The sequence below is a fragment of the Gymnodraco acuticeps genome, unplaced genomic scaffold (genome assembly GCF_902827175.1).
Source record: "Gymnodraco acuticeps unplaced genomic scaffold, fGymAcu1.1, whole genome shotgun sequence".
Classification (NCBI taxonomy): Eukaryota; Metazoa; Chordata; class Actinopteri; order Perciformes; family Bathydraconidae; genus Gymnodraco; species Gymnodraco acuticeps.
Genome location: NW_022989900.1, coordinates 122,934 through 148,275, shown reverse-complemented (window position 1 = coordinate 148,275; position 25,342 = coordinate 122,934). Strand labels below are relative to the sequence as shown.

The window sequence follows — 25,342 nt, the reverse complement described above, 5'->3', positions numbered from 1 at the left end:
TTGTGAGTACTAGTAGCCTACAGTAAAGTTCAAATACAGATTATTTCAGTTCATCGAAATGCTGCACCTTAATGTTTATTTCATTATATTTTGTATTTATTTGAGTGAATACATTATTCACAGTTTAATAATAATAAAAAATATATATATATATATATATGTTTTGTGAAAAAAAATTCTGCTGTACCGAACCGAACCGTGACCTAAAAACCGAGGTACGTACCGAACCGAAATGTTTGTGAACCGTTACACCCCTAATATATATATATATATTAAACATTGCCATTTAACATGGCTCCCTGTCTGCCCTCACAGGCCTAAAGGTCGGAACAGAAAGTTGTGGAAGGACGAGGGTCGCTGGGACCACGACAGGTTCAGGGAGGAGGAGCAGGCGCCCAAAAGCCGCGAGGAGCTCATCGCCATCTACGGCTACGACATCAGGAACGGCGGCGGCTCCGGAGAGCGGCCGTACCGGCAACGCAGGCCGAGGTGAGCGAGAATAATAATCCATCATTTAGAATGTATTTCAGTGATCCTTAGTAAAGTGCTGCAGGGATGATGTATTTGTGTAGTCTGACCCTGAAGGTAACATCTCCCTGGTTCCCCCCACAAATAACTGTCTCTTTATCCTGTTATTATGATAATGTCCTTCTCAGTTTCTCCGACCAAAATGATCAACAGTGTGCAATAACAGATAATCAATGTAAAATAAAACAAATTAATCATTCCTTTCTTTAAAAAAAGAGAAACTAGTTGTGATGGAATAGTCAAAGAAATCCCCGACCTGCCCTAAGTTACTTCTGGGTAATTTTGCTCGGATAATAACCTTCTTCAGTAAAATAGACTATTCGACCTCAACCGATACTTTGTATCTGTTTCCTTTTTCTAAAATCTACTGTGGATTCTCTCTAATGTTTCCCTGCAGACAGAGTTTGTCTCCAGGCAGAGACAAGCGCTGGGGGGACGGAGGAGAGCGACCCGTCCGATCCTGGCACAGCGGAGGAGGAGGCCGAGGAGGAGCTCCAACCTCTTCCACATCCCCTTCCAATCTTCCCCTCACTTCCAATCAGCGGAGCAGCAACGCCTCCAGACAGCCTCCCCCCCGCAGCAGACCATCCCAGCCCCAGCAGAATCACATGCAACATCCGCCTCAGTCCCAGTACAGGAATAATGAATTATACGCACCTCACCCCAGAGAACGACCGGGCCCTAAAGCTCAGTGCGAGCCTACAGGAGACAGGGGAGTGGTCATCAGGGGGGGACGTGGTGGTGGGAGGGCGCCCTCTGTGCTGGTTGAGGACATTACATTCAGCCAAGGAGGCTCGAAGGAAGCGGACCCCGGGGTTGTAACGACGTCACAGCAGGGTGGTTACCCGTCTGCGTCTCCGAGACGACAGCAGCAGGAACAACGAGGGAGTGGCGACATGTCTTCCTCTTCCTCCGACCCCCCCCAACAGTCGGCACAGACCAATCGGGAAGCTTCCCCCCCTGCAGAGCGGCCGGTGGAACGTAAATCTTACTTGGCGGCCCGCAAGACTCGCTCTCGGCCCTCCGACCTGGGCAGTAAACAGCCGTCTGTGGAGGATTCTGCAGCCAGAGTGAACTCTTCCTCCCCCGGAGACGTGGGGGGGAAGAGCTGGTCAGGGGAAGGTAACGGGCCCAGTCAGGTGGGAGGAGGTGGCGGGCCGGGGGAGCAGGTACAGGAATTGGCTCGGCTCAGTCTGGTAGGACAGAGCTGGAGCCCCAACCCAACGTCGTACTTCCGCTCCGAAATGAGGGGTGAGTGGTGTGCTTTGATTATGCCCTTCATGTTTTATTATTAACCTGTTAAGCCCGAAGGTCCCCACTGGCGGGTACTTTAGTTTTTTTTTTCACTACACTGTGTCTCAGGGGATCTTAATATTTAAGAACCTATTAATGTGTTATACCAGATTAACGGGAATAATCTCAGCTAACTGACGATACAAACCATTTTTACCAAAACAAAACACAAGTCTCATAAGAAGCATCTAAATGACCCGAGCGAAAAATGCTAACCTATTACTGCACCGATAATCACTCCTAGCTCCCTTGTTACTTATCCTAGGTGCACATCCAACACATCGTTTATGATCGCAAGGAGACACAGAATCTAACGGTGCCCACCTCAACACTGAAAGATACAAACTCGCCACGTTATCAACAAAAACGTACATCAAAACAAGTGACGCTAGGTAGCCCACAACGCTAACATGGCTTACCTTCGTCTTTGTCTGGTCTAAACTGGTCTTCAATGGCATTAAAACAATAAAAATGATGCTGTAGTTAATCCATAGGTTAATCCAATGTGTCTGCGTCCCCTTTGAAATGTTCTGATAATCTATAAGCAATAAAACAGCTTTTCCGTTGCTTGATATCAGAGCAGCGATATTTCTCCCCTCTGCTGAAAGCTAGCATGCGCAGAGAGGCTACCTTTTTTTTTTTACATGAGTGTGTGCGGGACGATTTCTCTTGGATTCTATTGGCTCTAACGGTCAGAAAAATATTTCACATGTCAAAATCGAACAAGGGGGGCCAGAGATATGGAAAATCCACCCAAATGGCCCCAGAAGAGGTTTTTTTTGCAAAATCTGTCTAAAAAGGTCAAATATCACTTGTTTTGCATCAATCTTGATACAGGGTACTCATTATATGTTGTACTTTGGATTCCTAAAGCTTTTAGTCTACTAACCCATCATCCAAGGTAGGGCTGCACGGTATTGAGAAAAACTGACATCGCGATTTCCCCCCCCCCCCCCCCCCCCCCTGCGGTATATATTGCGGTTTTTTTAACCTGTTAAACCCCAAAGTCCCGGCGGGTACTTTACTTTTTTTTTTCACGACAGTGTCTCAGGGGATCTTAATATTTAAGAACCTATTAATGTGTTATACCAGATTAACGAAAATAATCTCAGCTAATTGACGATACAAACCATTTTTACCAAAACAAAACACAAGTCTCATAAGAAGCATCTAAATGACCCCTGAGCGAAAAATGCTAACGCACTTTGGCGCAGAACTCAAGATAAAAGTACCCTTATTATTACTTATCGTAGCTGCACTTACAAGATATCCGATTAAAGCTGAGGTTCCACAGATTATTTAGGTATATAGTATCATCACTGAGTGATCTGAACTCGGACAAGGGAAGCAAACACAGACATCACAACACGTACCTTTACGTAGCTTCTAGGGGAGATGTCTCAACGTAGTTGTCAATCTGATCAAATGACGTGTTCAATGGCATTAAAACGAGAAAGAAAAAATGCGGCTGAATCGGTTAATCCATAGGTTTTTAACGTCTCTGTGTAAAAAAAATGATTTAATTTATGTAAATATCGCAGAGCAAAAGTTAGCTGCTAATGGTAGCCACCAGAGTGGCTGCTGCTTCCGGTCTTGGCCTGCTGTGATCTGATCAAGAATGATTGTGATTGGTGGTTTGCTGTGCATGCAGGGGAAGTTCTACACACACCCCAACACATGAACAAATAAGGAGTGAGAGTGACGCGTAGCCAAAACCGGAAGCTGCATACACTCTGGTGGCTACCATTAGCAGCTAACCTTTGTGCACCGATTTTTACATTAAAATGGAATTATGGATTATAAACAATTGCTTCAAAGCCACAGATACATTATCAACCTATGGATCAACCGATTCAGCCGCGTTTTTTCTTTCTCGTTTTAATGCCATGGAACACGTCTTTTGATCAGATTGACAGCTACGGTGAGACGATCTCCCGTAAAAGGTACGTGTTGTGATGTCTGTGTTTGCTTCCCCTGTTGCGAGATCGGATCGCTTAAATACTATACTTAAATAATCTGTGGAGTCTCAGCTTTAATCGGATATATTGTATGTGCAGTTTCGAAAAGTAATAAGGGTATCTTTATTTTGAATTCTGTGCTAAAGTGCGTTAGATTTTTTTTTTAAAATGAATAAAACCGCACGTCCCTGCAGTGTGAATACCGCGCATGCGCATACCGCGGTTATCGCCATGACACGGTATATCGTTCAGCCCTAATCCAAGGTTAGTTTTCACTATAAGTACAAAATATTTTTTGGACGGACACTATAATTTACAGTTTTTATAGTGGTGCACGATAATTATCGGCCCGATAATTATCGGTCCGATATTAGGAATTATGACGTCATCCCGATAAACCCGATAACAGTATTAATAGCCCCGATAATATACAATATATTTTTTGGGTAAAAAAAAAAGAAAAAAATACTGCGGTGTGGGTGGATTGGGATGAGGGGCGCTTGTTTTTCACTCGGCTCCTCCCGTTTTGCCAGTACTGTGGTATTAGTGGTTTAAAGGAAGAGGGGAGTTTTTCACAAATCCAGCGCTCCCTAACTCATGCCTGGCTGTGACGTAAATGGTGTGCGGCCGTGAAGCCAGGACAGTAAACAAACATGTCGCCCGGTAGTATGGGACTATTTCAAAGTTTCAGAGTTAGATAGTTCGCTTGCTATTTGTATTAACAAATGCAATGCAGAAGTTCCACGAGGAGGGAAAAAGGCAACTAGCTATAATACTTCCAACCTGATTAGTCACCTGAAACATCGCCATCGCTACGATGGTGTGTTAAAAGCGTAGGAAGACGCCTGCGCTGCTAAACTAGCGGCGAATCCAAAGCCAGCTGCAAAGGCACCGGGGCTTTTACCTATCGACGAGGCTTTTGAAAAAGGCAAGAAGTTTGCCAGAGACGACCCCAGGGCTAAAACGATCTCTAACTTTATCATAGAAATGATGGCGCTTGACGAGAGTCAAAACTGTTCTTGGCTTTGTTTTGTTCATAGTAGTAATGCTCATGTCATTTGCTCACTACTAGTCTTTTTTTTACCACCAGGTGTGCAAAAACTACAGGTACATTTAATATATATATATATATTAGGGCCGGGACTTTAACGCGTTAATTAAGATTAATTAATTACATAAAAATTAACGCGTTAAAAAAAATTAACGCATTTTAATCGCACTTATTTTTGCACCGCGGAACGTTTCTCACTGGATGAGTTTCAGGCGTACCGATTATACTGGAGCACCAACTAACGTTCATGACTTCAGACAACAACAAACCACAGTGAACAAGTGGGAAATGTTGTTTTAAAAAACGGACGGATGGAAGCGTCGATAAGAGCACGGTTGTGTGCAAATTATGCAAAAAGGAATTCGCATATCACCGCAGCACATCAAGCCTCAAGTATCACCTCAATGCAAAACATATAGCAGCTAGCGTGGAAGCTAGCGTGGACGTTAGCCTCTTTTATCGCGTTCACACCAAAAAGAGCCGGTACTAAAATTAGTTCATGAGAACCTTTTTACCCCCACGAAAGTCCCTGCTAGAGAGCAGAGAGCTGCTAGAGAGCAGGGACTTTCGTACGGCTCTCTTGTGAGAAAAGAGCTATATTTCTGATTGGCTGGGCGGATTGCAAACCACGCCCCGTAAAACTCCCAAAAAGTTTTGTGAAGCCGCCATTTTATTATCCTCGCATTAGCATTATTAGCATTAGCCCAGCGCAGAAACGCAGAGAGACTAACTTATGGCAACACAAAATAAAACATGGGAGCGGTGGAGATGAGGAGGTGTCGGCGTTCTGGCGATTTACTCGGAAGGCTGCTGGGACTCCCAGCAGCTTCTACTGAAGCCAGTCCCCAACTCCGGGGACTTCCGGCCGGGGACTCCGGGCGGCAGTATACGCCGTGAAGTGGTTTGCGGCCTGCCAGTAAACCCAAAGCAGAAGAAGAAGAAGTGACGTCAGCGGCTTCATTTGCCTAATCCACCCCCAGGTTCAAAGAGTTCTCATGAACTAAGTTCTCATGAACCTTTGTGGGAAAAGTACTGCGGTGTGAATGCGCCTAATGGTATACTAAAATCCATGTGAAAAAAATTGCTTCTCACTGTTCTTAGGTCAAATATGTATATGTGATTAAAAATGCGATTAATTTCGATTAATTAATTACAAAGCCTCTAATTAATTAGATTAATTTTTTTTAATCGAGTCCCGGCCCTAATATATATATTATATTATTATCGGGTATCGGTCTTGAGAAGCAGGAAGTTATCGGTATCGGTTTCAAAAAACCAATATCGTGCATCCCTAGTTTTTTTTACCATGTTCAATCTGAATTTTCTTTAAAATAAAAACATTTATATTGATTCTGACTTTTCTACATCCAACTCACAGGTTTATCATTACTTTGAGAAAAAAGATTATTAATTTAACCCTTTTTAGAAGGGAAGATATGGTAATTTGTTCTGGGAATGTCGTTTTCGAGCCTGAAACCTGAAAAACAGGCAGGGCTCTCGACTAACTTTTTTCCCCATCCTCCCGGAACCGTCCCGAAATACAATCTAAGCCGTCCCGAAATTAATGTGGACCGTCCCGAATTTAAAATATTAGTTTTTCTACATTATCATTAGTTAAAATCATTCAAAGTGACCTTTAACATAAATAAAACATCATACAAATCATTAGATGATAATTCATCAACCTTTTTATGAGTAAATCATTCAATCACATAAACAAAGGCCAAATATATTTAAACAAACACACAAACGAGAAAATTACTCTAATATTGAATCTAATCAAGTCCCATCCAATTAACAAAAAAATCCAACACTGTCCTGAAGACAGAACCCAGAGTAACCACTAACCAGGATGACAGTCTGTCAGTCAGGAGACCTTTACAAACGGCCCCGCCCCCTCGCACACAGACGGGAGAGAGAGATCTCGTCTGGATTGGAAAACTCGAAAATACATCATAGACGCATGTTGTAGTCTTATTGCATATTATAAACGGAGTTGGCGAAACTAAAACTGCGATATAATGTGTATGTAGCAATAATACATGACATATATTTTTTAGATGTCTCCAGTACTGATAAAAAGTCCGATAACGTCGGAGCTTAACGTTACCACTGTCTTTAATAATTCCGGCCCGGGGCTCGGTACCCATCCCTACATGGAGAGGCGCAGCATATTGCTAAGGACTAAATACGATGGAGAGTTCTCATCTCAGCCTTATTACCCATAGGGGATGAAGAGGAGTAAGTAAATAAAGAGGCCGGCGCTCCAGGGTCTGGTTCTGCTGTGCGTTTTTGTGATGTAACGGTAAAACATTTCAGAATTCCTCCACGGGATGCCATTGTACATCACTCAACCCGCGAAATACACACACTCAGTGTTGGGGAATATTTTCCAAGGCCCATAACTTTGACCCAGTTTATCAGTTCAAACTGTCCTGACTGAGCACACGCACTTCGTAACCTTGGCTGCTGTGCTCTCAGTGTTCTGTCTCACTGTTCCTGCCTGTTGGCGTTAGCTGATAGAGGTGTTATGATTCTATGTTCCTGCCTGTTGACGTCAGCTGATAGAGGTGTTATGATTTTATCTTGTTATGCAGCAGTTTGATGATGCTCTCGGAACTAGCTAAATACAGGGGTCTGGGGTAGAGTTCTTCAGAATTGACGTGGCAACTCTCCCGTGCAGTCAGATCGTGACTGCTGTGACTTGTGATGTGAATCCTCCGGCCGAAACTCCAAATAAACCAGTGTTTGACATCAAAGCTCCTGCTCTACCGTGTCTCTTTCCTGAGTCGGTGACTCCCACTGCATTGCTACACAAAAGTTTCCCTTACACTCAGTACATAGCTAGACCCGCGAATTTGCGGGCCAGGAATTCGCGGGCACAGCCAGCTGTGCGGCTGGCTGACGGCCAGCGGCACAGCCAGCTGTGCGGCTGGCTGACGGCCAGCGGCACAGCTGTAACTACATGTGTGTATTTTGTGGGTTTCTAAATGTTTTGTGCGTGAGGTTTAAGGTTTTAGTGTGCTACACAAAACGTGCAGTCGGTTTCATTTTCATCGCCGTTTGTAGTAGAGTTAGCAGGGTATTTTTATTTTAACTCGTCCCAAATTCGTCCCAAAATTATTTTTTATCCTCCCCGACACTATTTTTTTCGACGGCGGGACGTCCTTAAACTCGAGCCCTGAAAACAGGCTTGGGACCTAACAGGTTAAGGTCTCAGGGAAATGTGCGTTTTATCTGGTCACCTGATATGGCATCGTTCCTCTTTGAGCAGTGTCAATCTCGTCTGCCAGAAGCTGTCATAAATTGACTTGCGTAGTAATCAGCAGCGAACCGTTTCGACACGTGTATTTCGGTTTATTCACGGCATTATTTTTGTTATTCTACAGTATTGTTGTTTTATAGTTATTTGTTAATGTAACCCAATTTGTTTTCTTTGAAATTGTAAAGGATATTGCATGCTGTTTGTTACTTTCGTTGCAGTTGTATACGTCTTTAGTGTAATTTGGCTTGGCTTTCTATTTTGTATGGACATGGTTTTATTTTGAAGTAGAGTTAGCGCAGTTGACAGGAAGTTGTTGTTGCTATGGAAACAACGTGACGAAGACGGATAGTACTCCAAGGAACAAATATTTGGATATTCAGTTACAGCCCTAGTATGTATACAAAAACTTTGAGGGGCTTGGAGGAACCATGTTTTATGTTTTAGATCTTTTTACTCTATACATTAAACTGATATATTTTGGTGCTTGAATATTGAGGTATCAGAGAAACAATATGAGAAAATGTTAGCGGCAGCCAAACAGTGTGCAGAAAGAAACTCAACTAGCACTTTATCAGATGAAAGGGGACACTGAAGAAATCTTAACCATGAGAAACTGACTAAAACTCCCATGATCCAACGCTGTTTCATCACCACACCAATATTCCGCTTTCACAAATGTTTCAATAGATACCCAGAAAAAATGAAGACTTAATATATGAACTAGAATACTGTTTCCTGTTCACAGGCCTCCCCACCATGCACGTCCCGGGCAGCCCGCCTCAGTTCTCCAACATCGAGGAGATCAGTGTTGGCTCAAACAGGGCCAAGCGATACTCGTCCCAACGTCAGAGGACCGTGCCGGAGCCGGCGCCGCCCATGCACCTGGGCGTGAGGGAGGGACACTACTATGAACCCAGTAAGACGTTAACGTGGTGGAAAATAACTCAACCCTTCAAAGCATCAATTATTCAGTCAATGACGCACTTCCTCCTGCTCACCAGCAGAGAGCATCAAAGATCAAGCATAAACAAATGTCTGTTTACTCATTTGTTTATATAGAGATTTATTAATAATAGTGTCGATATAGTGTTGAGTGAAGATGTTTTTACACTTTGAATCCAGCCGAAACGTCCTGCTGACCAGTGAGTGTAGTTCACTCGGGGGGAAAAGATCGAGTCGATATTTATGAGTACCTACACAGAGGACCAATAGATATGATTATGAATGAAAACTGGCTTGTTTAAATGTGTACATTATTTTGGCTCTTCCTTAGCCTCACAAGAACAGGAACATTTAAGTTTTTTAAGTTTTATTTTTTGAAAATAAACTATTTCTGCAATCACTAACTCCAGCTGGAAGTTAATGTGCAAAACAAGAAAGCCAGTCTTCCCGGTTTTTCTTGTCTTAAAAAATGATCAAAAACGTAGATATCAACAGTTTTTTGGATATCAAACTATATAATAGTTTTTGTAAATTGTTTATGAGTATGCAGAGATTTATTTACATTATTTTAAAGTGTAATATTTAGTTTAATTTCCCTTGTAAAATGTAAGCCTTGTGCATATAAACATATTCAATACTGTAGTAACATTCTTTTTGAGTGTATTGTGGTTTGAAAGTAGAAATAGGAACAAAAAGGAGTACAGTACTTGAGTAAATGTTTGGTTTATGGTTAATAACTTCTCTCCGCCTGTCTCTCAGTGTCGTACCAGGGACCAATATATGCCCACGGGGATGGCCCCGCCCCCATCCCGCCGCAGAGCATGCTGGTCCAGCCTGAGATGCACATGCCCCACCCCGGTCAGTCTGCTGCCCTCTGCAGTTTTAAAGATAAAGAACTTGTAGCTTCCTGTCACTCATCTCCTCCTCCATCTTCTCAGGTCTCCATCCCCACCAATCAGGCGGCCCGATTGCTAACCCCGCCCTCTATGGAGGCCCACCAGTTTCTCTGCCGCCGCTGCCAGGGCAACCTCAGCAGCTGCTGCCTCCGCCGTTTTACCCACCTCCGGGGGTCATGACCTTCCCGTACCCCACCATGTACCCGACTCAACAGGTAGGAACTGATCATTTAAACCTCATCATTATAAGATAAATAAAGCTTTATCAGGGTGTCCGCGGGGTCTTAAAAAGTATTAAAAGTTGATAAATTAATTTAGCGAAAATTAAGGCTATTAAAAAGTATTGAACGGCATTTTCCAAGGTATTAAGAAGGTCCACAGCAACGACAACATGAAACACCCTTTAATTTACTGAAACAACATGTCGGGAAACCCCCTCAAGGTGGCCCCATGCATAGCGTGCCATAAAATGCTGCTTCTTATTTTAAGTTTCGTTGCCTTGCTCCGCTCTGTGGGGGGGGGGGGGGGGTTTATCTGCTGATGGACTACCTGAGAGATATACAGCAGGAGAACACGCCGTCCACCGTGGAGAATAAGCAGAAGGGCAACCATGACAACCATGCTCCGGGGTCTTCTTCGCTGCTTTTGGTGTATTTTGTGGCGGCAGCAGCGCCACTTACAGGCCTGGCATATGTACTACAGCGTTTCCAGCGTTTCCAGCATTTCCAGCGGTCTAGTGTGAACGGACACGTTAATGAATCGAATGCGTGTCTGTGAACGGAAGTCTTTTTTGCGTTTGCGTATGTGTTTTACTGTATGGGTCCTCGTGGGGCCGGGGTCTAAGCCAAACCAAATCCGGTCACAGAGATCTGCTATTTTAAAGTAAGGTCAACACATATCGACCCTAAATAGTCTATATTAAGAACGAGAAAAGTCTTAACATATATATCGTTTTTTGTAAACATATGACAAATGTGTGAGGATGATAACGTCAGAGCATCGTCCTATGTGCCGGGCTTAGCCCCGGACAGCCCCAGCCCAATTTAACCCCATTTGTGAGGGAGCTCCTATATGCAGGGCTGCACATAACTGGTGCGCATGCGCACCTCCGCCAAAAAAAGAGCACCGGGTCATTTGAAACAAGGCGCATTTGCGTACCAACATTGAGAGAGAAGAGAAAATAGAAAATAGAGGAGAGGGGAGAGATGAGAGAGAGAAAAGAGAGAGAAAGATATTTGCGAGTTGCATATGAACCATGATATGAACTCAGGGCCGGCCCGTAGCGCTGGCTAGATGTTCGCCTAGGGCGCCAGATCTGGGGAGGCGCTGCGCTGGCAGTTCTGGGAGGGAAAACAACATTTTGATCGTTGGGGTTCATCCTAATTTTCGGCCTTGATGTAACAATATTCATAATTAAGTAAATGTAACACCCTTTTCACCCCGGTTCCACCTTTCATTTGCCCTGTACGATGGGTGCTGTAAGTGATGAAAATGGGGGATGTTGGCTTATCTGGCGCCCGCAGCTCACAGCCAAAATGCGAGGGAGAGAGGGAGGGTGCACCGGTACGCGCTGTTGTTATTAGAATCTGGTGCTAGCTGCTCTAACGGATATAAGAAGAAGATGTTTCTACAATAATGTGGAGGGAGAGTCCTCTCCAGTCAGACTGAGAGGCTGATACTACAGCTCAGTGAGGTAAAGTCTAAGTTCAAACGGTTTGGTCACAATTTATGTAAACACATATTTCCAAGGCACTCCTTTATAATTATTGGGATAAACAGGTTTCAAATCATTCCAATGTATACTATAGGACAGTAACCAAAAATATCCTTTAAAACTGGAGAGATAAAAAAAAATGCATAAATAAATAAATGTTAAGGTAAAATAAGATATGAATGAACAACATACATAAAATAAGTTACATTAATTTGTTATTGGCTATGGTAGGTTATTGGTTATGTTCACATAGTTATTTGATTACATCCACTTGTCTAAGATGACAACAGAGACTTTCGACCCAAACCCAGCTGTTGACTTGTGGAATCAAGCAGCTAATCGCAGACTCAACCAGAGAGAAAGAAGTAGGCCTACATCATCAGCTACCATGTCTGACAGAGAGGAAGACAGTGAGGAGGGTAGTGATGACAGCTTGTAGGATTACTGGTTGTGCTAATGTTGTCGTGTGTTCACCTCTGCATGTGTGTTCTGTGTTCACCTCTGCATGTGTGTTCTGTGTTCACCTCTGCATGTGTGTTCAGTGCTGTGTGTCTGGCAAATAAAGTCCAGACCCCCTCAAAAGTTACGGTTTATTTCATTTTAAGGATGAGCACCAAGCAACATCTCCAGGTGCTCCTTTGAGAACCAGGGCAAAAAAGTTATGTGCACCCCTGTTTATATGGCATTACCCCGCTGAAGCTCACCAAAGTTTAATATATTTCATAGTTCAAAGTTTTGTCAATTGTTTTGTTTACTAGTCAAATACTGGTTTCTGAGGAGTTCTACTGGAATGAAAGAGCACAGAGTACAGAAGCAACAAAGCAGCATAGCTGCATTAAACCTGACCTTCACAGAGAGGTTGAAGTTCATGTGGAGAGGAGGCTTCAGTAGTCCGTCTGCACTCTGTTTAGTTGTGCTATCTTACAATCAATATAGTAAATGTGAGGTAAAGTGTGTCGCCAATGTAACCGGTTAGAACTCGAAGTTGCGATGAGGTCTTAAAATGTATGGAAAGGGTCTTAAAAAAGGTCTTAAAAGGTATTACATTTGACTTCAGGATTCCTGCATATACCCTGTTTATTAATCAAAGATATTCACGTGTCAGAGCATCAATAAGAGTAGAAATCAGGAGAGGGCAGGTAAGAGTTCATACAAGGATAATTAGAAGAAATAATCCAAGTAAAAATACAAATGACTACAATAATATTAGATACAACACAGTAGAGTTTATAAATATCCAGATATTAACGAAGATAATCATAAAAACTTTTCATGACGTATCTGTGTTTAAATAATAACCTTTTGTGGAAAATATTTTTATTTATTTTTTACACAAATAGGGTAAACGTTTTTTTTATATATACTAAACTATAAAACTAACACATAAATCAAAAAAACATACCAAATGTTACCTCATTCAATGGGTTTATTCATTTGCACTAGGGCCGCAACAAACGACTAATTTGATAATCGATTAATCTATCGATTAATGAAACGACTAATCAACTATTCGGACTATTATGCCTTGCACAATTTCTCAAGCGCTCTTATTCATCAACTTTTAGATTTAGCTTGAGTTTGTTTTAGGCATGTGGAAACTAACACTGAAGACAATAAAGATGAATACTTGATTCAAAAATACATATTATTAAATTAACTAAACACATTGTGAACAAAATTAACATTGCTTTTTATTTAAATAAAATAAATAATATTTCACATCAAAAGAAACAACGTTTTAACAAATCGTATTAAATAATCTGATGACAGAACTGTAAACAGAATAGCTGAAACTTTATCTAAATAAATAACTCTGTTACCTCTAATCATTAACCCATGTTTGTATAATGTAGTTAACTCCGTGTGTTGCTGCTAGCATACATAACACCTGACGTGGAAACGTTACTCGTGGATGGGGGGGCTACAGAGCTACTAGAAAGACGGTGGAACCCGGTGCATTCCTCCGTCTGGATGTGGAGCACTTTTGCTAAATGTTTAGACAAATTGCTCGTGTTACCGCCCTTACATGCTAAACTCTTATTGCACTTTAGGCAACGAGCATTCTCTACATCGAGACGGGTAAAGTTTAACCACACCTCGGAGCGCGTTCTCTCCGCCATGTCCGCAGTGTGCTCCGCTGCATGTAGCAGCTGCGTGTGTGTAAACTGCCCCGCCCCCTCGCACACAGACGGGGGAGAGAGATCTCCTCTGATCGAAAATACATCATAGACGCATTTGTTGTCTTTGCATATTAGAAACGAGTTGGCGACACTAAGACTGCGATATAATGTTTTGTAGCAATAATACATGACATATATTTTTTAAATGTCTCCAGTACCGATAAAAAGACCAATAACGTTGGAGCTTAACGGCGCGTAAAACACACGTGATGACGTCACCAACGAATCGACGACTGAATTAGTTGGCAACTAATTTGGTAATCGATTAAGTCGATTAGTTGTTGCACCCCTAGTTTGCACGTGTCCAATAATACACGTGATACTATACATCTGATGTGAAAATATTTGATCATAAGATACAAACCAACAATAATGTGTCTTTCTTATAAAAAACGACTTTTAGAAAAACCTAGAAATGGCAGCAGTTCTACTTGTATGGTCCAAGCTGCCTGTTACATAAATAAGCAGCTTTGGCTTGCTGATTTTTATATCGCTCAAACTAGCCATTTGCAAAATAAAAAAGATACCCAACATAACATGTAAAAGTAGTATTTGTTGTATGTATAACACAAATATTTGACATCACTTGGTTTGTCACTTATTGTCTAACAGTAGCATTTTCCCTTGTACGATGTGAGGGTCTAAGGACAGAGGGTCTAAGGACAGAGGGTCTAAGGACAGAGGGTGTCGTATTGTCATACTGATATTCTGTACAAACTGTGAAGCCCACTGAGACAAATGTAACATTTGTGATATTGGGCTATATAAATAAACATTGATTGATTGATTATCCACATGCTTTTAGAGAAAATAAATGTACTTAAGTAGGTTTCACTTGAATAATCAAATTTGTAAAATATAATAAATTTTCCGGTGATGTTTTTTTGGCACGTCTCATTTCAGTATATAGTTGTGTAAATGTTTGGTTCTGTTGGGTGGTGATAATAAAGTGTGGTGTCCCTCAGGGTCAGGCCCAGGTGTACGGCGGCGTGACGTACTACGACACCATGCAGCAGCATGCCCAGCCCAAACCCTCGCCCCCCCGCCGCACCTCGCAGCCCGTCACCATCAAGCCCCCCCCTCCGGAGTTACGCTTCGCCTCAGAGTGACACCACTCCCTCACTTCCCCCCCTCGCCAACCAGTCTCAGCCTCACTCCCATCGGAACACTACAGGTGAGTCACTTCCTTTTAGTTTTTATATACGCCATTACTTTAAAATGATTTGAGTTGGCCTTGAAGTTTTTTTTAGCGTGTTTTTGATTAAATGTGTGAAATAAGTGTTGAGGTGAACACAAGATTTTTGTTTGTTCTACAAAATAGAATCAGTAATTAATCTGAATGAGGCTATTTAACCCTCCGGTATCATTCGATTGGACTACGAAAATTAGTCATTCGAGACAAAAATGTCCACTGCAAAAGACTTTGATAAAAACATTATTTTAAAAGGTTTTTTTCACAACTTTTTTGGGTTCAATCTTTAAAGCAACTCCCGCCCTAATAGAAAATACCAAAAATGTAATCATTTTCAGGATTTTAACCCTTTAAATGCCATTTTGAATACATGAAACCGCTGTTGTTTTTCATGATTAAAAACAGAGAAAATGAGTTATTTTCCAAAAAATACATATCTGAGGACTGGCTCTTTCTTTTCTTTCTTTATCAGTCTTGGATATGTCAAAGATTGGCATCAAAATTGATTTTTTTACATTATTAGTTTTTGGACAAAATCAGATTGAACAACAAACTCACACATTAGTCATTCGGGACAAAAATGTCCACTTCCAAAAACTGCTCTAAAATGACAGATTAATATTTTAAAAAACTTTTTGGGGTTCAATCTTTCAATCAACTTCAGTCCTGATCAAAAATACCAAATGTTCATTTATGTTCAGGATTTTAACCCTTGAACTGCCAGTTTGAAAACATGAATTTGCATTTTCTATGAAAAACATGCACAAAAAGGCAGTTATTTTCCATATAATGAATGTTGGGGGGGGGGGGGTCGGCTAATTTTTTTTTATATCACAGTCTTGGATATGTCAAAGATTAGCAACAACATTTATTTTGGTGGATTATTAGTTTTTGCACGGACTCAGATTAAACAAAAAACTCCCACATTAGCCACTGGCGGACAAAAATGTCCCATCCACTCCCATTATAACCAAATCTTTTGATCTCTCCGCCATACCGGTATAAAATCATGCATTTTGTAATGTCAGGATTTTATATCGGACGGAAAATAGTTCAATTTGTCCTTTTCACTGTATATCACCCTGTGGGCCATCTAAGCTAATTTACAGATGGCCCTGTGATTTGAAAAATTGGAATTCCAAAATAGATCGAGAAAATAGCCTTGTTACAAAAAATCAGGCAATTTGCACCAACACAGCCAAAGTTATTGCAAAGTGAAAAATGACCCATATGGACAAAAACGTCCACAGTGATACCGGAGGGTTGAGGTCATCACGCTGAAAATATGCCGCCTTTAGTTTAGCTGTGGTTATGCGAGACTGTGATGTACATTTTTACTTAAATTGTTCAATTAAGTTGTGTTTTTTTTTTGTACATTTGTTGCTTTTAAAATATGGGAGAATATTCAAGGTTTTTCTCGTGAATTGACCACTAGAATATCACGCTATTGATTTAAAAAATGGTGGGGTACTTCGTGACCACAGTGTGTGAACGTTGTGATCAGCTGTTTTAGCGCAGTTCTCCAGTGAAGGGGGGGAGTCTCCCTCCGCAGCCGGTTGGCGTAGTTTTGGCACAATTCCGTTGTACAGACCGACGTTAACAGCAGCCCTGTCTGTGCACACGGAGACCGACTCTGTCGTCCGGTGATCTAACCACTTTCTGGAAAAGTTTCACAAGTACGTCGGTACGCAAATGCGCTTTGTGACACAAGTGCTGGTACAAATTTCAGATTGTTGCCGCGCATGCATACCTGCGTACCAGTTATGTGCACCCCTGCCTATAGTATACATTGGAATGATTTCAAACCTGTTTTTATGTATCCTAATAATTATAAAGGAGTGCCTTGGAAATATGTGTTTACATAATTTGTGGTCAAACCGTTTGAGACCCACTGAGATAACTTAGACTAAAATTAACTATCTAAACACTCGGAGAGTCCTCTACCTCACTGAGCCTCTCAGTCTGACAGGAGAGCTCTCCTCCACCATGGTTGTAGAAACATCTACTTCTTATATCCGTTAGCGCAGCTAGCACCAGATTCTAATAACAACAGCGCCGGTACCGGTGCGCCCTCTCTCTCCCTCGCTCGCTCTCTCGCTCCCACGCTCGCATTTTGGCTGTGAACTGCGGGCGCCTGATAAGCCAACATCCCCCACTTTCATCACTTACAGCGCCTATCGTACAGGGCAAATGAAAAGTGTAACCGGGGTGAAAAGGGTGTTACATTTACTTAATTATGAATGTTGTTACATCAAGGCCAAAAATTAGGATGAGCCCCAACGGTCAAATGTTTTTTCCCCTCCCAGAGCTACCAGCGCAGCGCCCCCCCCCCAGATCTGGCGCCCTAGTCGACCGCCTACGCCTATGCCAAAAATCGGCCCTGCCAGTACATACCAGAGGTGGGACCAAGTCATTGTTTTGCAAGTCCGAGTCAAGTCTCAAGTCTTTGCGCTCAAGTCCGAGTCAAGTCTCAAGTCTTTGCGCTCAAGTCCGAGTCAAGTCTCAAGTATTTGCGCTCAAGTCAGAGTCAAGTCTCAAGTCAGGATGGGCAAGTTCAAGTCAAGTCCAAGTCCTAAACTTTGACAAAACGAGTCTTAAACAAGTCATTATGTGTTTTTCACCAAATGTAATGACATCGATCAACAGAATAATACTTAATTATCAAACTGCTCTTTATTAGTCACATTCATAATTTAATAATCCATTTTCTCTCTGCTGGTAAAGTAACGTGTTTTTTTCTAATTTAAGAGGGATCAGTAAGGTAAGGCTGTGTACAACATGTTGTAAGGGACCTACAATCTATCTTTATGCAAGGGATAATGTGCAGTGAGGCGGTCTCTATGGAGAAAAGAACACCTGCATCTAGATCCCTCTGCAGGTGGTACTTTAACTATGTTTTGATGCTAATACTTTTCTACTTTTACTTGTAACATTTTGAATGCAGGACTTTTTATTGTACAGGGTTCCTGCAGGTTTCGCCAACTCAAATTTAAGACTTTTTAACACCTTTTTAAGACCACTTTGAATAGAATTTAAGACCTATTTCACGGCAATAAAGTATGAAGGAAAATTGATATGAAAGAAGAAATACGTCCCATAATCACTTACAAAGTAAATGTATTCATGTTCAACATAAGAACAATGACTGAACACAACAGCATAACAGTACAGAACCGTGTTAGACAAAAAGTGTGTGTGTGTGTGTGTGTGTCCTTCGCTCCCTCTCCCCCTCTACCTTTGCCTCATCGGTTCTCTCAGCCCTCCCTTCCTCTGATTCGTTCCATCTCCTGCCTCCAAACTCTGCTGCAGAAACTCTCCTCTCTACTCTCTCATCCACTCTGGACTCTCTCTCTCCTCTCACATCTCGGCAGGCTCGTCAGTCCCCTCCTGCTCCCTGGCTAAATGATGCACTGCGTGCTAATAGAACCGTCCTTAGGGCAGCAGAGCGGAAATGGTGGAAATCCAAACACCGTGACGACCTCCTAACCTATCAAGCTCTCCTCTCCTCTTTCTCTGCTTCGATCTCTCAGGCAAAAAGCACTTTCTTTCAAGATAAGATCCAATCTTCCTATTCCAATCCTAAAAAACTATTTTCCATCTTCTCCACCCTCTTGGACCCCCCCAAAAGCTCCTCCCCCCTCCTCACTTCTGTCAAGCGACTTTGTTACCCACTTTGAAAAAAAGGTTGATGATATTCGCTCTTCTTTTTCTGACTCACCTTTACTCACCGCTGGGTCACCAGACCCTCCTTCCACCAACACACTACCTCCTTTTCCCCTCTCTCTCCAAGTGAGGTTCTTACCCTCATTACCTCTGCCCGCCCTACCACCTGTCCTCTGGACCCTATCCCTTCAAACCTCCTTTCTCCGTTTCTCACCCATTTCATCAACACTTCTCTAACTTCTGGTCACTTTCCAAACAGTCTCAAGGAGGCAAGAGTAAACCCTCTCCTAAAGAAACCTACTCTCAACCCGTCAGATGTTATAAACTACAGGCCTGTCTCTCTACTCCTGTTCCTGTCTAAAACACTTGAACGCGCTGTCTTTAAACAACTCTCCTGTTATCTCAATCAGAACAACCTTCTGGATCCGCACCAGTCTGGTTTCAAGGCAGGTCACTCCACAGAAACTGCTCTCATTGCTGTCACGGAGGAACTGCACACTGCCAAAACTGCATCCCTCTCCTCTGTCATCATCCTATTGGACCTGTCTGCTGCATTCGACACGGTGAATCATCAGATCCTCCTTCGCACTCTCCAAAAACTTGGAGTTTCAGGCTCTGCACTTTCCCTCCTCACCTCATACCTCAAAGACCGTACCTACAGGGTGACTTGGAGAGGGTCTGAGTCCGACCCTTGTCAATTAACTACGGGGGTCCCTCAGGGCTCTCTTCTTGGTCCCCTCCTCTTCTCCGTGTACACAAACTCGCTCGGATCAGTCATTAGCCCTGCTACGCTGATGAAGGCTCAAGTCCAAGTCAAGTCCCGAGTCACTGGTGTTCAAGTCCAAGTCGAGTCGCAAGTCTTTTGTGATGTTGTCAAGTCGAGTCTCAAGTCATAAAATGTGTGACTCGAGTCTGACTCGAGTCCAAGTCATGTGACTCGAGTCCACACCTCTGGTACATACAGTGGCAATGTCTCGAGATTTCGCAAAAATACACCTTTATTGAACATACAGTAACACAAATACTACAAATCCACATAACAAACAATCAAAAATGAAAAAGGGCCGCCACTTATTATTATTTAAAAATAAAAAAGTTAAAAAAATATTTTTTAATTTTTTTGGGTACCTGGCTGGCGCCCCCTAGCAGCGGCGCGCATATTTCAGCAGCGGCGCACATATTTCAGCAGCGGCGCGCATATTTCAGCAGCGTGCGCATATTTCAGCAGCGGCGCCACTATTTGTATATAAGGGAAACACTGTGTTAAGAAGCCCTCAGACGCTGTTTCTTGCACATGTTGCGTTTTTCCGTGGGTCCGTGGGGCTCAACAGGTTAAAGGTCCCCTATTATACTGTTTTTCATTACTTTATTATAGGTCTCTGATATATACCAAATGTCTCGGAAGTGTTTGGGTCGAAATACCAAACGGATCATTGTAGCATCCCATAATCCCCTCTGTTTCAGCGCTGTTCCAAATGTGCTGATTCTCTGTCTGTTATAAATCGTTATGACATCATAAAGAGGCCAAAATCTCATCAGTTGTTATATAAATGGATCAGGACAAAAAGTGAGGGAATCTTTTTTCCTGAAACTTTCAGACTCTACACAGAGGGTACACATGTACACACTCTACACATGTTTATGTAGAAAATACATGAAAAAGTGGATTTTGCATATTAGGTGACATTTAATCTCGAAGAATAAACATTTTGGTTTTTTTTCGGTTAAATTGACAAATTGAATCTGAGATTAACGTTTTTTTTTTCACGTAAGTGTACCACTGGCATCTCAGAATATTAAAGTGTTTTCTTGGAATTATATGGTTTTTCGTGGGAAATTACCACTTGAATCTATGGTAATATCAATGTGTTTTCTTTTAAATTTACAAATGTAATGTAAGGTTCACGTTTTTCCAGTGAATTGAAATCTAAAGGACAATCCAACGTAACTTTCAGTTCTAGTCGAGTATTTTCAAAGGGATCATTTTGTACTTTTACTGCAGTAAAGCAAACGATGACTTCCTCCACCTCTGCTTCTGATTGCATTTGATGAAAGTGTTGTGGGAGAACTTTCAGCCACTGTTCACAATTTTTTATTTCTCAGTTAAAAAAAATAGAATTATTCGCAGATAATAAAATATTTGTGTTTTTGTGTTTTGTAGGAGCCGGGTGGGGGGTCAGTGAGGAGCTGCGGTCCCCACCAACATTCTTCTTCTTTTTTTATCTGTATGATTTTTTTTTTCTTCGTTTTTTCCTCTTTGTTCCCTGTAGCAGCGAGGCAGACGGCTCTGTAACTCGGCAGCAGGTTTGATCCCACCAACGTGTCTTTGAGCAACAACAAAGCTGAACCTGGAAAAGTAAAAAGAAAATTCTCCAAAACCCTTTAGAAGCATTTAACATGACACAGTGACACGGACAGACTGTTGTTGTGAAAAGTATTTTTGTTTGTTTTACGGTGAAGTGTCCTGTTGAGTCGGACTGAAGCGGCCATATAAACGGTTTCTTTTTTGTATCAGTTTATTCAGCTAGTCGGTTTATTTGTGTCATTTGAAAGTAAGCAGAGTTAATGTGCGGATGGAGAATGGGTTGAGTCTGAGCGCAGACGACCCGGTGCTTCCTGTTACAGCTCACTTGATAGTTTCTGATGTTTCGTCCCTTCACACTGACGGGCAGTTCCTGTATTAAAAGATCCCTGCATTTATTACTATAAATGACTTTCTCAAAGTCAGAGGTTATGTTATTAAAGGTCATATATTCAATTTAACACGATATAAAACACAAAAGAAGCAGATTTTATTGTAATAGTACATGTTAAATCAGCGTTTAGTACGAAACCTGTAAGGAAAGTGATACATATTTTTGTTGGTGATCTATTTTTGAATTCTGATCGGGTTGCCCCTGTTTTATGACCTGCAAGTTTTTTGTAAACAATATTAGCACCAGTATTCTGCTTTATTCTTTGCATTACAAAAAGATTAGAAGTTCAAAATAAGAGTTCTCGAGAATAAGGTTGTATGTTAAAAAATAGCGAAGGGGGCAGTGTAAAAAAAACAAAGAGAGAAAAAGTCTCACACGGTTTAAGTGATACATTTAGTAAACATTCTGCTAAATGTGACGTAACGTTCCAGGGAACATTTACATTGTTTTTCTCGTAAATTAGAAAAAAAATTCTAGTAAACTTTTGGGTCACTTGTTTAGTTTTGTCTCCAGAAATATACATGTTTGTTTCCCACTTTAATATAAGACAACAGCTAGATCCAACTCTTTTTTGCTAAAAAAATACAAATGTACGTGAAACAAGAACGTGACACAGAGACTGGAAGTTTGGATCACAGTCGTGATGGCTTCTAGAAACATTCTGGCCAAACATTTTTCCATTGGCCACTACGTCAAAACCATTTAGATCAGACTTTAAAAGTTGGTCATCTATTCATTATTATCCCCCTTATCAACACATATTTAAAAAATGTATTTCCAGACGGCAGCTTTTTCATCGAGCAGAGTGAAAGTGTAGTCCGTCTGACAGAAGCGTTATGTTGCTGTATATAAAACAATCTAAATGTGTATATAGAGGCTTGAACAGATAAAATAGAGAAGTAAACATATTCTAATAAAACTACTAGATCTGATTCAGAGCAATCGGCAGGGACCTCGAATGTTAACGGTGGATTTAATTTAGAGACGACAAAGGAGCTGTGGCTTCAGCTATGATTTGTATGATTACTTATCCTTGTTTCATTTTAATACGGTTTCTTTTTTATTGTTAGTAAATGCAGGAATGTCATGAGGGTTTAGAAGTACACTGAGGAAACACTTTATCTAACAAAGTATTCATCGTTTGTTTGTCCTGCAACAGAAATACACTTTCGGAGATGGAAGTATAACCAGAATTAAAGGGTATTCCTCACCGTTTCTCATCTTCCAGCTCTTTATTTAGCATTTAAGGTAAAGAATGATGTGTTTGTGGATTGATGTCAAATTTAAAAGCAGGTTGTTTAAAATAAATGCATGATCAAAATGATTTCAAAGAAAATGTTTTACAACAGGTTAATAAAGAAGCACATTTCGGCAAGGAAAAGTCCAACCGTTTCTAGAGATGTTTCACAGTTTCCCTTAATTAAGTTAAGCAGTTTTACTGCTTGAAAACTGACAAAGAATTGATAGATTATCAAAATATTACTTAAAATAGAATGTTTACCGAAACAACTTTGGCTCAGTGTCAAGCTAGACATTTTACCAAATCTTTGCAATTTTTTCATAAAAAAATTGAAAAATATTTGACAGGAATTAAGGTTAATGTTGAACAATATTTCCACCAGTATTCTGCTGTTTGACAGAACGCCTACAAATCCTTAAATGTGCTTTAAGAAAAAGAAAAAATACTTATGAGAATAGATTGAAAGTTACACAAAGTTCAGAGTAGAGAAATCTAAATGTCCACGGTTAAAGTTGTGAATATGAGAGACTGATATTCTCAAATATTGGGGGAAAGTATATGAGTGATTTTTTTTTTGCAAAACTTTGTTTATTTAGAACTCATAAACTCAGGTAATATTCTCGTTTCTTTTAATTAACTTTTTTTTTTCTTGCAAATGTAACTCTTTAATCTCTGAGATAATTCAAATTTGCTTAATATAAGAGGAATGCTAATTTCATTTTTTTTCTCCCTTTTTTTTTTCTTCTCACATTTGTGATTTTCTCTACATGTAGGGTAAGGGTGATCTCACTCAAGTATTATCGTACATGTATGCTTTTTTCTATGGAAATGTTCCCCTTTTTCATTTGGAATTCAATGTAATCCTTTAATCTACAAGAATATTCAAAAGTTTTTTTCTCGGAAAGTTACAACTTTATCCTCGGAGAACATGATTTTTCTTACTCGGAAATGTGCTGCTTTTATTTTCAGATTCTTCGAAATTGTTTTTCTCAAAATGATTCGGAGATTCAGGGGTTTTTCCCCAAGAAAATGGAATTATTTGAATATTTGACCAACCCATACCCTTATCAAGTCATTATTTGTTTCAGATGTTTTTACTTTCCACATTCATAGTTGTATTTCCTGGAGGGATGGAGCGTGAACACGTGTTTTGGTGTGATGCATGACGCATATTCAATCTGCCTTATGAGAGGGAGAAAGTCGTTACTGACTCATTCATTTATCAGTGGATTATAAATGTTTTGGATCGTAGAAACGTTAAGGGGAGGATTCGTCTTGGTCCAGCCTTTGTCTTTCTTTCTCTCTTTCTACTTGAATGTTCAAGTAGAAACTGGTTTGACTTCATATCCGTGGACTGAGCAAACTGTTGGCGGCCATGTTTGTTTGTTTTAATGTTACTGTTAATTTGTTAATGAAAACTGCATCTGTGGTTTGTTTCTGTCTGTTGGTGGAGAACGATGTTTTCCACACAGGATCAATAAAGAAAATGATTAACTATAAAACTTCATGTTTTTCTTACGTTATTTTCTTCCTCATTTCCTGTTCCTTTGCTCTTTACTTCCTCCTTTCCTTTCTTCTTGAGTTCTTCCTCTTTTTCTCCTTTCTCTCATCTCTCTCTTTCCTCCTCATTTCCTTCATTCCTTCCTCCTCTCTTACTTTCCTCAGTTTACTTCTCATTCCATTCTTTGTGCCCTCCCTCACTTCCATTTCATTTGTTCCTATTTTCTTCCTTTCAACCCTCCTTCAATTCAGCATTTGCGCTTTCTACATTTCTGTCTGTCCTACGTGTCTACCTTCTTGTGTTCTCTCCTTCCCTCCTCTTTATTTCCTTTTCTTTCCTCCTCTACCTTTCCTCACCAATCCAACACCCTTTCTTTTGTTCTAAATCTTCAGTTTCTTAATGTCCCTCCTCCTTTCTTTCCTCAACCTTGCCTCCTTTTCTCTTTCCTTAACTGCCTTCTTTTAATGTTTCCTTGACTTTCTTCTTCCTCACCACCTTTTCATGTTTACTTGTGTGTGTGTGTAAACATAAACATCTGCTGAATATTGATCCACTATACAGTCAAATGACCGTCATCGATCTGTGTGTATGGGGTTTTCATTATGAGCTGTAATCTGACACACACACACACACCTTTTCCCGTTTACACATCCCTTCTTTCTTTTATTTCCTCCTTCCCTTTGCCCTTTCTTTCTTTTCTAATTGTTTTCATTATTCTCTTCCTCCTTTCCTTCCATATTAACTTCCTGTTTGACTTTTTCTTTCTTCTTCTTGCTTACTTTTCTTTTCTCCATTTACACACTTTTCTCACCCTATTTGTTATCTAATCTGTCATTTTACCAACCCTTCTCAAACACACACTCTTACTCCCACACACACCTGCTCTGACCGTTAACATGAATATTCATCAGCTGGAAGAGTGGCTGTTATGTAAACGGTGTGATTGACAGCTCGGACAGCCAATCAGAGTGCAGAGCTTCCGATGAATATTCAGCAGCTGAACACAAAGACGCTCTCTCATTTAAATCCTTCATTACAGACTCATGAAGCATCTTTCAAACATACACAACTTTATTCAAATGAATTTTCTTAATGATGATGTAACTAGGAGGAGCCTTCTGATTGGCTGGTTAGCAATGATGTAATTGCCACTCGACCACTCATGTCAGCATTTCGTTCTTTTCTTTATATCTATCATTCTATCTATCCCAAAAATGTATGTT

The 25,342-nt window shown here is 40.9% G+C and overlaps 1 protein-coding gene across 3 annotated transcripts in view; it reads left to right on the top strand.

Moving 5' to 3' along the window:
• Positions 1 to 24,120, top strand: part of casc3 (casc3 exon junction complex subunit) — a 46,052-nt gene extending 21,932 nt beyond the window's left edge. Inside the window, exons 6-13 of one of the 3 annotated variants that reach the window (XM_034206660.1) lie at positions 316 to 489; positions 926 to 1,779; positions 8,841 to 9,011; positions 9,797 to 9,895; positions 9,976 to 10,148; positions 14,793 to 15,001; positions 17,326 to 17,418; positions 20,844 to 24,120. In XM_034206660.1, coding sequence (XP_034062551.1) covers positions 316 to 489; positions 926 to 1,779; positions 8,841 to 9,011; positions 9,797 to 9,895; positions 9,976 to 10,148; positions 14,793 to 14,936 — 1,615 coding nt within the window. In that variant the 3' untranslated portion in view covers positions 14,937 to 15,001; positions 17,326 to 17,418; positions 20,844 to 24,120. Of the gene's footprint in view, positions 1 to 315; positions 490 to 925; positions 1,780 to 8,840; positions 9,012 to 9,796; positions 9,896 to 9,975; positions 10,149 to 14,792; positions 15,002 to 17,325; positions 17,419 to 19,092; positions 19,115 to 20,843 lie in introns of those variants that run through there. The other 2 variants (XM_034206652.1, XM_034206669.1) reach the window with 2 other exon arrangements.
• The last annotated feature ends 1,222 nt before the right edge of the window (positions 24,121 to 25,342 follow it).